Source organism: Eurosta solidaginis, chromosome 4 (genome assembly GCF_040869045.1).
Source record: "Eurosta solidaginis isolate ZX-2024a chromosome 4, ASM4086904v1, whole genome shotgun sequence".
Classification (NCBI taxonomy): Eukaryota; Metazoa; Arthropoda; class Insecta; order Diptera; family Tephritidae; genus Eurosta; species Eurosta solidaginis.
Window position 1 is genome coordinate 241,600,437 of NC_090322.1, and position 12,330 is coordinate 241,612,766.

Consider the following 12,330-nt stretch of genomic DNA (forward strand, 5'->3'; position numbering starts at 1 on the left):
TGGAATAATTATAGGCGCGCTCTAAGAGCTTAGTAACATTAGGTTTATAGCATTGCTTTTATAAGCAGTACTTCCGCTGTTCACTATTATAATAATTTCCTTCACTCTTTTCGTTAAGAAGTGCTAATATTATTCATTCAAAACATTGCCACACTCACACACTTACACATTTATACAAAATTTTTAACTATGCTAATTTAACTGACAAACTCTAGATAAGAACAGTTATTTTAAAATTTACAACAATTCAGTGTTGTCACTTTTAGGGCAACAGCAACAATTTCACTTCGCATTCGGACAGCGACCGTTCCATTTCTCAGCCGATCCATTATCTGGTTTTCGCATGCCACCAATCGGGAATTGTCAAAGTAAGTAGACATTTTTGTCATATATAGTACATATAAAAAGTAATTATAATTATTAATTAAGTTGTTTTGCAATTGAACGACGACAGTAAAAATGGGACTTGAAATAAATAGCTGAATAAAATCGAAACTTAAAAAATAAAATATCAATTTATATGGAGCCCCCTTTGTACATATCATAAAAAAAGAAATAAATGTAAGGCGCGATAACCTCCGAAGAGATCTAAGGCCGAGCTTCTCTTCCAATTTGCGTCGTGCTCCTCTTGATTTTCCCTACAAATTGGCCGGACGGGACCTATATGTTTTATGCCGACTCCGAACGGCATTTGCAAAGCAGATGAGTTTTCACTGAGAGCTTTTCATGGCAGAAATACACCCGGAGCGCTTGCCAAAAACTGCCAAGGGGTGACCACGCTTAGAAAAATTTTCTTCTAATTTAAAAACCTTATTTCTAATTTTTAATGTTGCTTTGCCCGGGGTGCGAAACCAGGGCATACGGTGTGGTAGGCGGAGCACGTTACCATCACACCACGGTGGCCGACATGTTCATATCATGCATAGCGTATTTTCGGACTTCGATCAAATTTTGAAGGGGATGGAATTGTATTCTTGAAAAATTTCGGGACTACTTCGTTACTGTTCTATGAACATTTCGGAATGACTTTAGAAACACTTTGTCACTATTTTAAAGATGATTTTGACGCAGTTTAGAGGCAAATTTAGGATTACTTCTGAATAATTTTGGGCATCATTTTGCGACAACTTATGCATCATTTCGAACTTATTTCGTGGCAGTCACAGGATCATTCCTGATGTGCTTCTTTAACAGTCCGCAAATAGTATAAAAGTAAAAGTTTCGAAATAATACCAAAAATAACCCACAACTGATACTGGAGCAGTCCTTAAATGGTTTCGAAAAAGGTTTGACATGATCCAGAAGTTGCATCGAAGTAATAATAACTAAATTAACCCTAAATGCTTCCACGGGATACAGATGACCCGCGGAGCTTGTTCCGTTTCTGCTCATTGAGGTAGGACCTTCGGGAGTATCGTGGTGGTTCCGAATACGTTAAAAGCTAGTTAGCTCGAATGTGGAATTACATTACTCATAGATAAGAAGAGGTATTAGATGGACATCCAACCCCACCAAAGCGATGGCGTGTTTACCCACATCATCAATTGGGGCCAAGGTAAGCGAGCCTTGGGAGGTGGTCAGACGTGATTTGACCAATGTGCATTGGTGCATCGTAAGGTTGGGCCGACGATGGCAGATTCTTACGTAAAATCGATCACTTCAGTTCTTCTAAAGCGGCAACTTCTTTGGGTTGTCCCAGTTTTGCTTCTAAATGTTCTTAGAATTTGTTTTAGTCTGTTGACGTAGGGTTTCTAAAGGTTTCTGTCTTCTGTTAAAGGCATTATCTGAGAAAGATACTCTATTTCAGACTCTCCCATCATACTAGGAACCTCCAAACCTACCTAGCCTAGAATTTATCCCAAATATATAACAAAACTTTCGCTAATATTCACTTCTAATATAAATCCAGCTTTTACTGCCGACCGCTTAGCTATGAATTGTAGGTTCTTTTGGATATGTGACGCTCCGCGAGAAAAGGCGCCTAATTCGAATGACTTTGGCTCTTATACGGCACAAATATTGTCCAATTCAACTCATAACTCAAAAAGTAATAAAGATATCGATGTCCGGCCTTTACCAATTTCTAGAGCGAACTTCTGTTTGTAATTATTCGTACAAAAGAGTCGAGTCAGGAGCTTTTTCGTGGAGCGTCATAGATGATCTAACAAGTTCCTTGTAGTTGATCCGTTGAATGTTCCCTATATAAAGATAAGCATTGATAACATAAAGCAGTGCCATTCAAAACTGAGAGTGCATCTGTATTAGTGAGAGCGCAATCGTCGCGATGATCGTGCGGGTGAATTGATTTTTCATTTAGTCGCTTACTAGCAAGCAACGAACATGTGTATCGAGCATAATTTTTCATACATATTTTGATACCGATCTGCCGATACTTACCATTGATGTTGCTACGCCAAGTGCCAAACGACGACAGAGCGAATCATATGCGTGTGAATTGAGAGGGCACAATTGTGCTATGAAATGAATGGCCCTGACATAAACAATCAAACATTTACAGCAAACAAAAAAGGTACCGTCTGGTAATTGCTCTGTGGGATGGTGTGCGAATATTTCATAGCGAATTGACATTATTGAAAAACGCATACCTACAAAAAAAATTCTATTAAATAAAAAACCTAAAAACGAAAAACCACATAAATTCACACAAAACGATTAGTTTCGGGGTTTAAAAATCCGGCCTTAAGTTTAACCAAAAACGGTTGCGGTTGCCGCTGTGTGCAAACACAAACAAATTCACTTAAAAAAGTTCAATAAATTTTTTTTTTATTTTAGCCGCATGCGGCAATTCGTCAGCGGTAAAGTTTAAATGTGAATTAAAAAAATGCCAAACAAATTCAATGGCGAGTGGCAAATTCGATTAAGTTATTACCGCTTTTTACTTCAATGGACAGGACAGTGATAAAATCAAAAACAATAACAACAACAACAAAAAGAATAAAGCGCGCTATCCGCTTCCAACAATAATGATGGATTAAATAAAAATCAATTTACTTGGCAAATTTTTATTTGAACAAAAAAAACTCTTCTTGCAAATACACACATATATAAATATATGCGTGCATAGTAATTTTAAGTATAGATAGTAATGCACAAACTTAATTAAATTAGCGACACAATGAACCTCAACGCCGCTGCTGGGGTGTTGCATTAAGTGGCGCTGCACTTTTGATTGGCATAGCCAGACAGTAGTAATGTTTGGCACAAGGGACAATGCGTTGTTGTTATTGTTGTATTTTGAAATGACCACAAATCCTCAAATGTTGTATGTTCAAATTATTTTATTCACTGCAAAATAGGTGGGGCGATTACGTGACTAAATAAAACAAAACACTCTTTGAAGCAGATTATGCGTAACAAATTTTTGTAAACTTTTATATGAATGAACTTACTGTGGATGACAGAATATATAAATCCGGAGCCAAATTCTTGCACTTGTGATTTAGTAACTGACATAACGAGTGTGCTTAAGTTGTGAGTGGAGCCTTCTCCTCATTGCTAGATAGCGAGGAAGAAGCCAATCCCCGTACCCTAATTGCTGATGACGGAAAACGCATTCCGGCATCCGAATATGACGAAGTGGGAATGGCAAAAGCCCGTCGGCGGTAATGACCCCAACTGTTCAAACACGGAGGTAAAGAGCATGCATCAACTCTTACTTACTTACTTACTTAATTGGCGCTTAACCGTCTAAACGGTTATGGCCGTCCAACAAGGCGCGCCAGTCGCTCCTTCGCTTCGCCAACTGGCGCCAATTGGTCACACCAAGGGAGTTTAAATCGTTTTCCACCTGGTCCTTCCAATGGATTCGGGGCCGCCCTCTACCTCTGCTTCCATAGGCGGGTTCCGATAGAAACACTTTCTTGGCCGGAGCATCATCTCTCATTCGTATAACATGGCCTAACCAGCGCAGACGCTGCGTTTTAATTCGCTGGACTATGTTGATGTCTGCGTATAGCTCGTACAGCTCATCATTAAATTTTCTTCGGTACTCGCCATCATCAACGCGTAGAGGTCCATAAATCTTTCTAAGAACTTTTCTCTCGAACACTCCCAAAGCCGCTTCATCTGCTGTTGTCATGGTCCATGCTTCTGTCCCATATAGCAGGACGGGTACGATAAGTGACTTGTAGAGTATGATTTTCGTTCGCCGAGAGAGAGCTTTACTTTTCAATTGCCTACTTGGTCCAAAGTAGCATTTATTGGCAAGATTGATTCTTCGCTGGATTTCAGTGCTGATGTTGTTGCTAGTGTTGATGCTGGTTCCCAAATAAACCAAGTCTTTTTCTATTTCGAAATTATGGCTGCCAACAGTAGCGTGGTTGCCAAGGCGCATATGCGCTGACTCTTTGCTCGATGACAGCAGGTACTTCGTTTTGTCCTCATTCACCATCAAACCCATCTTTACCGCTTCTTTTTCCAGTTTGGAGTAAGCAGAGCTAACAGCGCGGGTGTTTAGGCCGATGATATCAATGTCATCAGCATATGCCAGTAATTGCACGCATCAACTCTTACGTAAAACTTTTTCGGACGAGCCTAGGCCTCCAGATTGGAGTTAAGGTGTGCTCTACCTAACTCACAGGAAAGATAATCCCACAAACCACCCTTATTACCACGGGACTAACCTACTGCACATCGCGTATAAGATTCTTTCTAACGTACTGTGCGAAAGATTGAACCCCAAAGTCAATAAACTGATTGGACCTTATCAGTACGGCTTCGTAACAGCTAAATTTACAATAGAACAGCTCTTCCAAATCCTGGAGAAGACTTACGATAATAGGTTCTTCACCCGCCATTACTTTGTCGACTTCAAATCTGCTTGTATGCTGCTATGTCTGAATTTGAGTTGCCTGCAAAGCTAATAAGGTACTGCCAAATGACGTTGAGCAACACCACCAGCTCCGTAAGGATTGGGAAGGTACTCTCCGAGCCATTCGAAACCAAAACGAGGCTTCAGGCAAGGTGACTCCGTGCGATTTATTTAACCTTATACTGGAGAAGATAATTCTAGAAACAGAACTAAATCGTGATGGTACAATCTATAATAAAAGTGTAAAATTGCTGGCGTATGCTGAGTTCTTCTTTCTCCAGATTAGATAAAGAGGCAAGAAACTGGGTCTTGCTGTAAATGCGGATAAGAAGAATTACTTGCCGTCATCCAAAAAAGAATCAGCGCTTTCTCGCCCTGGCAGCCACGTCACTGTTGACGGATATAAATTTGAGACTTCGAAGAACTTTTTCTATCTGGGAACTCAGTAGCACTTGCTAACAAGAGGTCTTCTTCATTTGGTTTCTTTTCGCTGCTAGTGCTGATTCCCAGATAGACAAAGTCCTTCATAGTTTATATCCGTCAATAGTAACGTGTTTGGTAACACGCGAATGCGCCAATTTTCTCTTAACTGAGAGCAAGTACGTCGTCTTGTCCTTATTTACAACACGACTCACTTTTTTCACCTTTTTTCTAATCCAGGGAAGGCAGAACTCATACGCGTTTGTTAATGCCATTATTTCCATATTATTTGCAAAGGTCTGTAATTGTGCGATATTTTCATAGATTGTGCCACCACGGTTTAGTTATGCCCCTATAACTATTCTCTCCAGGACTAGTTTAAAGAAATCCGACGATATAAAGCCTTGTTTGGTTTCGAGTGGCTTGGCTAGGTCCTACCCAGTCCTTACGAAGTTGGTGATGTTGCCCGAAACGGCAGCCAGGGTAGCGACAATTTGGACAATATCAGATATTTTTTCTGTACTAAACAGTTAAAAGCTTAAATGATTATGTTGCAACCATTTTGAAAGCTACATACACTAACATGTGTAAATATATAAAAATATATCAACCTACCATATGTAGATGTTGTTTTTGTATAAAAATTTATTTACGCCATGCATTTATGTATGTGTGTGTCTTTATTTTAGCGTATTAGTGGCATTTAAGCCATTGATCACTTTATTCAACCAATGTTTGCATATTCGCGTTTGAACACATTCACATTTACTTACGGTATGGGGCTTTCCATGGAAACTCAATCATTGTGTATAAAACAAGTGTGAGATATCAGTTATGTTTCAATGAAGCGTGAACCAGATACGGATAGAAATTTAACATGCAAATGCAACAACAGTGTTGTGATCCTGATACTTATCTGGTTCAATTTCTGATCCGTATAACAGTTCTGTTCGCTTCGTTTCCTGTAATAGATTTTTTGACAGCTAACCACTTTTGAGTTGGTAGCACTTATGGCTCAACTATATGGTTGGCTCATTTCTACAAAATTAAATCTACTGGTGAGATGAGCTAACCATATAAGTGAGCCATGGTAGCACCGAAATAAATATATGTACATTAGGGCGGGTCGATTTAAAAATCGCGTATTGCTCTGTGAAAATCGTATTCTAGGGATCAAAATAAGAAACTTTGCCGAAGGAAACATACCTCTAAAACGAATTCTGATGTCCCCAATTTGGGTCGAACTTTTGGGTAGGGGCAATTTCAATTCTACCTGCTGTGTCTTGTGGTGGCTTAAAAAAACAAACAAGTATTTTACGATCAGCAATTGTGTCACAGTGATACCTTCATTTTTTAAAACGGTTGAATAAAAACCCCACTCAACTATGTTTACGACATGCAAATGCATCACAGTGATTGGCCTTGGTTTTAAAAGGGTTGTAAAAATGCTAACTTCTAATAATTTTTTTTTATTTCTTTTCTATTACTAAGTTAAATTCATTTTTTCATTTATATATGTTCTGACTAAATAAATTTCTAAAGAGAAAAATAAACTCCAAAAAGAAACAATTAAGGAAGGTTAAGTTCGGGTGTAACCGAACATTACATACTCAGTTGAGAGCTATGGTTACAACATAAGGGAAAATAACCATGTAGGAAAATGAACCGAGGGAAACCCTGGAATGTGTTATTTCGCGTCAATAAAACAATCCAATTACCTTACCATGTTTCATCCCTTTTTTCGTATTTGGTATAGAATTATGGCATTTTTTTTATTTTTCGTAATTTTCGATATCGAAAAAGTGGGCGTGGTCATAGTCGGATTTCGTTAATTTTTCATACCAAGATAAAGTGAGTTCAAGTAAGCACGTAAACTAAGTTCATTAAAGATATGTCGATTTTTGCTCAAGTTATAGTGTTAACGGCCATGCGGAAGGACAGACGGACGACTGTGTATAAAATCTGGGCGTGGCATCAACCGATTTCGCCCATTTTCACAGAAAACAGTTAACGTCATAAAGTCTATGCCCCTACCAAATTTCAAAAGGATTGGTTAATTTTTGTTCGACTTATGGCGTTAAAAGTGTCCTAGACAAATTAAATGAAAAAGGGCGGAGCCACGCCCATTTTGAAATTTTCTTTTATTTTTGTATTTTGTTGCACCATATCATTACTGGAGTTGAATGTTGACATAATTTACTTATATACTGTAACGATATTAAATTTTTTGTTAAAATTTTACTTTAAAAAATTTTATTTTAAAAGTGGGAGTGGTCGTTCTCCGATTTTGCTAATTTTTATTAAGCATACATATAGTAATAGGAGTAACGTTCTTGCCAAATTTCATCATGATATCTTCAACGACTGCCAAATTACAGCTTGCAAAATTTTAAAATACCTTCTTTTAAAAGTGGGCGGTGCCACGCTCGTTGTCCAAAATTTTACTAATTTTCTATTCTGCGTCATAAGTTCAACTCATCTACCAAGTTTTGTCGCTTTATCTGTCTTATTTTAATGAATTATCGCAATTTTTCGGTTTTTCGAAATTTTCGATATCGAAAAAGTGGGCGTGGTTATGGTCCGATTTCGTTCATTTTAAATAGCGATCTGAGATGAGTGCTCAGGAACCTACATACCAAATTTCATCAAGATACCTCAAAATTTACTCAAGTTATCGTGTTAACGGACGGACGGCGGACGGACGGACGGACGGACATGGCTCAATCAAATTTGTTTTCGATCCTGATTATTTTGATATATGGAAGTCTATATCTATTTCGATTCCTTTATATATGTACAACCAACCGTCATCCAATCAAACTTAATATACTCTGTGAGCTCTGCTCAACTGAGTATAAAAACATAGGCATTTCAAAGTGGGATTTTTCAAAATTTGCCCCTACGACCCATAGGGGGGGACATCAGAATTCCCTTTAGAGGTATGGTTCCTTCGGTTTCTTATTTTGATCCCTAGAATATGATTTTCACAGAGCAATGGGCGATTTTTTTGCCTCCCCACAAATCGACCCGGCCTAATGTACATACTACATATATTTCGCCATATTTAAAAGCAAATACACGGAAAGAGAAAACAACTTGAAGAAAATGTAAGGAAAATAAATAGTTTGTTTACGTGCGAAACTATTTAAATGTTAATAACTCTATCAGTATCTTCAATTTTAATGTGTGTTTCTTCTTCTTATTTTCAACAAAACAGATGTTTTATATTAGTGCTACCAGCTCTCATTAAGTTGATCCAGATCGTTCCAATGAAATTTGATCGTTAGCCAGAGCTCGATAAGTCAACGGAACGCTCCTATCTTCAGCATAGACATCAAAATAACAAATTCTGTCGTGGTCCCATCCTCTATTTCTTTATATCACCAGCTATAAATAGCCGACCGTATGTGTCGCCATATGGAACATCCTATCAAAACACTAAAAAGTAATCATCTTGAACGTGTTCTCAGACAGTTGACGGATAAGATAACACACTTCTGTTGTATACATTGAACTCAATCTTTTAATTGATTTCTAAGGATTTTATTTTCAATTTGTTTTTCCACTCCAATCGAGAGATAAATATGAATTTTGAAAATGTTGATTGTTTTAATTATTTCAATATTAAAGCTTCTTTTTATATGAATTTTAATATCGTATATATTCCATACACAAACTTAACGGGACTACATCGATATTATAAATTGAGTTTTTTTTTCTAAATATTTCGGCCTGATATTCGCTTTTTAATGCCCAATTACTTAAACTACATTTTATCATTATAATTAATTATTTATAGTTCATAAGCGCTTATCGTTATTTTCATATTTAAAATAAAAAATAAAAATATTAAAAATTAATATCAACACTCATATCTTCCAATTTTCTATAAGAGTTAATTTTGAAATTTATTAAACTATTTTATGAGCTCGAGGCTTTATCCAAATAAAAAATGCAGTATAAATATTTTATATTTGTATTTTTATTTTATATTCGATATTTAACTCAAAACACGAAAATAGAACTATTATAAATATGGCGAGTAACTTCATAAGAAGAGTTCTCACAATAAGTGACAAGATTTTTCACAGGAAGAACATCGACATTGTCAAAGAAACTCTGAAAAATAATGAATTCCCCATAAAGATAATCAACAAATTGCTCAGAAATTCCGTGAGCAGGTTAAACAATGATAAAATTAGACAAACTTCGGGAGATAAAATATATAAATCAGTAGTACATGTGCCGGGCTTAACTAACCGAATAAAGTACTCAAATCTTTACAATCGGGAAAAATACCAAATAGCATCGACATATAATCACACTCTTAGAAAAGTCTACAGCAGTACAAAAGATAAAATACCAAAGCATGAGAAATCCGACGTTGTTTATAGAAATCCGTGTAATGGTGACGGGTCCCACGTATGCGACAAGGTATATGTGGGAACAACAAAATTAAAGCTCAAGACATCAAGCACATGTGTATCGGAACTTAGTTTTAAGGCAACAACAATGTGCGATAGGAAGATCTCTCCCACAACAATAGGAAAATCAGATGATATATGTATATATGTATACTTGTATGTCGTACTTTTAGCCACTCCATGTACTTTTGTTTTTGCAAAAATTTTGCTTACATTTACGGTGCTTTGAAATATTGTTTATATTTTTGTATGATTATTTGTCTCCAACATTCTTAATTTTGGCACATATGGTTAGTCTGTATAACATACTCAATTGTGTAAGTGGTATTTGTTTTATGGTTGATTTTTGAAAATGTTATAATTTTTATACTCAGTTGAGCAGAGCTTACAGAGTATATTAAGTTTGTTTGGATAACGGTTGGTTGTACAGGAATAAAGGAATCGAGATAGATATAGACTTCCATATATCAAAATCATCAGGATCAAAAAAAAATTTGATTGAGCCATGTCCGTCCGCCGTTAACACGATAACTTGAGTAAATTTTGAGGTACCTTGATAAAATTTGGTATGTAGGTTCCTGAGCACCCATCTCAGATCGCTATTTCAAATGAGCGATATCGGACAATAACCACGCCCACTTTTTCGATATCGAAAATTTCGAAAAATCGAAAGAGTGCAATAATTCATTACCAAAGACAAACAAAGCGATGAAACTTAGTAGGTGAGTTGAACTTATGACGAAGAATAGAAAATTAGTAAAATTTTGGACAATGGGCGTGGCACCGCCCACTTCTAAAAGAATGTAATTTAAAATTTTGCAAGCTGTAATTTGGCAGTCGTTGAAGATATCGTGATGAAATTTGGCAGGAACTTTACACCTATTACTATATATACGAATAATAAAAATTAGCTAAATCGGAGAAGGACCACGCCCACTTTTTAAAAAAAATTTTTTTAAAGTAAAATTTTAACAAAAAATTTAATATCTTTACAGTATATAAGTAAATTATGTCAAAATTCAACTCTAGTAATGATATGGCGCAACAAAATACAAAAAATAAAGAAAATTTCAAAATGGGCGTGGCTCCGCCCTTTTTCATTTAGTTTGTCTAGGATACTTTTAATACCATAAGTCGAACAAAAACTTCCCAATCCTTTTGAAATTTGGTAGGGCATAGATTTTATGACGTTAACTGTTTTCTGTGAAAATGGGCGAAATCGGTTGAAGCCACGCAAAAATCGACATATCTTTACTGAACTTAGTTCACGTACTTAGCTGAACTCACTTTATCTTGGTATAAAAAATGAACGAAATCCGACTATGACCACGCCCACTTTTTCGATATCGAAAATTACGAAAAATGAAAAAAATTCCATAATTCTATACCAAATACGAAAAAAGGGACGAAACATGGTAATTGGATTGGTTTATTGACGCGAAATACAACTTTAGAAAAAACTTTGTAAAATGGTTGTGACACCTACCATATTAAGTAGAAGAAAATGAAAAAGTTCTGCAGGGCGAAATAAAAGACCCTTGAAATCTTGGCAGGTATTACATATATAAATAAATTAGCGGTATCCAACAGATGATGTTCTGGGTCACCCTGGTCCACATTTTGGTCGATATCTGGAAAACGACTTCACATATACAACTACCACCACTCCCTCTTAAAGCTCTCATTAATACCTTTAATTTGATACCAATATCGTACAAACATATTCTAGAGTCACTCCTGGTCCACCTTTATGGCGATATCTCGAAAAGGCGACCACCTATGGAACTAAGGATCACTCCCTTTTAAAATACTAATTAAAACCTTTCTTTTGATACCCATATTGTACAAACAAATTCTGGGGTCACCCCTGCTCCACCTTTATGGCGATATCTCGAAAAGGCGGCCACCTATACAACTACAACCACTCCCTTTTAAAACCCTCATTAATACCTTTAATTTGATACCCATATCGGACGAACAAATTCTAGGGTCACCCCTGGTCCACCTTTATGGCGATATCCCTAAATGGCGTCCACCTAAAGAACTATGGCCCACTCCCTCATAAAATACTCTTTGATGCCGTTCATTTGATACAAATGTCATACAAACACATTCCAGGGTTTCCCTCGGTTCATTTTCCTACATGGTTATTTTCCCTTATGTTGTCACCATAGCTCTCAACTGAGTATGTAATGTTCAGTTACACCCGAACTTAACCTTCCTTACTTGTTGTTTTTGTTTTGTTTTGTTTCACAGTCTGATGATGACTTCAGACTGAAGTCGAAATATCGAATATTAAATAAAAAATACAAATATAAAATATTTATACTGCGTTTTTTATACGGATAAGGCCTTGAGCTAATAAAATAGTTTAATAAATTTTAAATATTAAAGGCCAATAATAACTTTTTTAAAAAATTTTAAATTTGAAAAATAAAACTTTTTCAACATTTCTTGAAGTGTACGAGATTCTGCACAAATTTCAACGAAATATGTAATGCAAAATCCATTAGTAGGTTAAGTTTTCATGGAAAGTACCAAAGACGCACACAGACACAATGCATGCGCAAAAAAATGGTTTGGCCCCAAAAAAGTGGCTTACCAACGGGAATGCAACAAAAACTGTTGGGCGTAAAATTACAATATTTAAATAAA

At 36.4% G+C, this 12,330-nt stretch overlaps 1 protein-coding gene across 1 annotated transcript in view; it reads left to right on the forward strand.

The window, feature by feature from the left end:
• Nucleotides 1-12,330, forward strand: part of RunxA (Runt related A) — a 68,292-nt gene that overhangs the window by 43,268 nt on the left and 12,694 nt on the right. Inside the window, exon 3 of the mRNA XM_067780609.1 lies at nucleotides 252-368. Coding sequence (XP_067636710.1) covers nucleotides 252-368 — 117 coding nt within the window. The remainder of the gene's footprint in view (nucleotides 1-251; nucleotides 369-12,330) is intronic.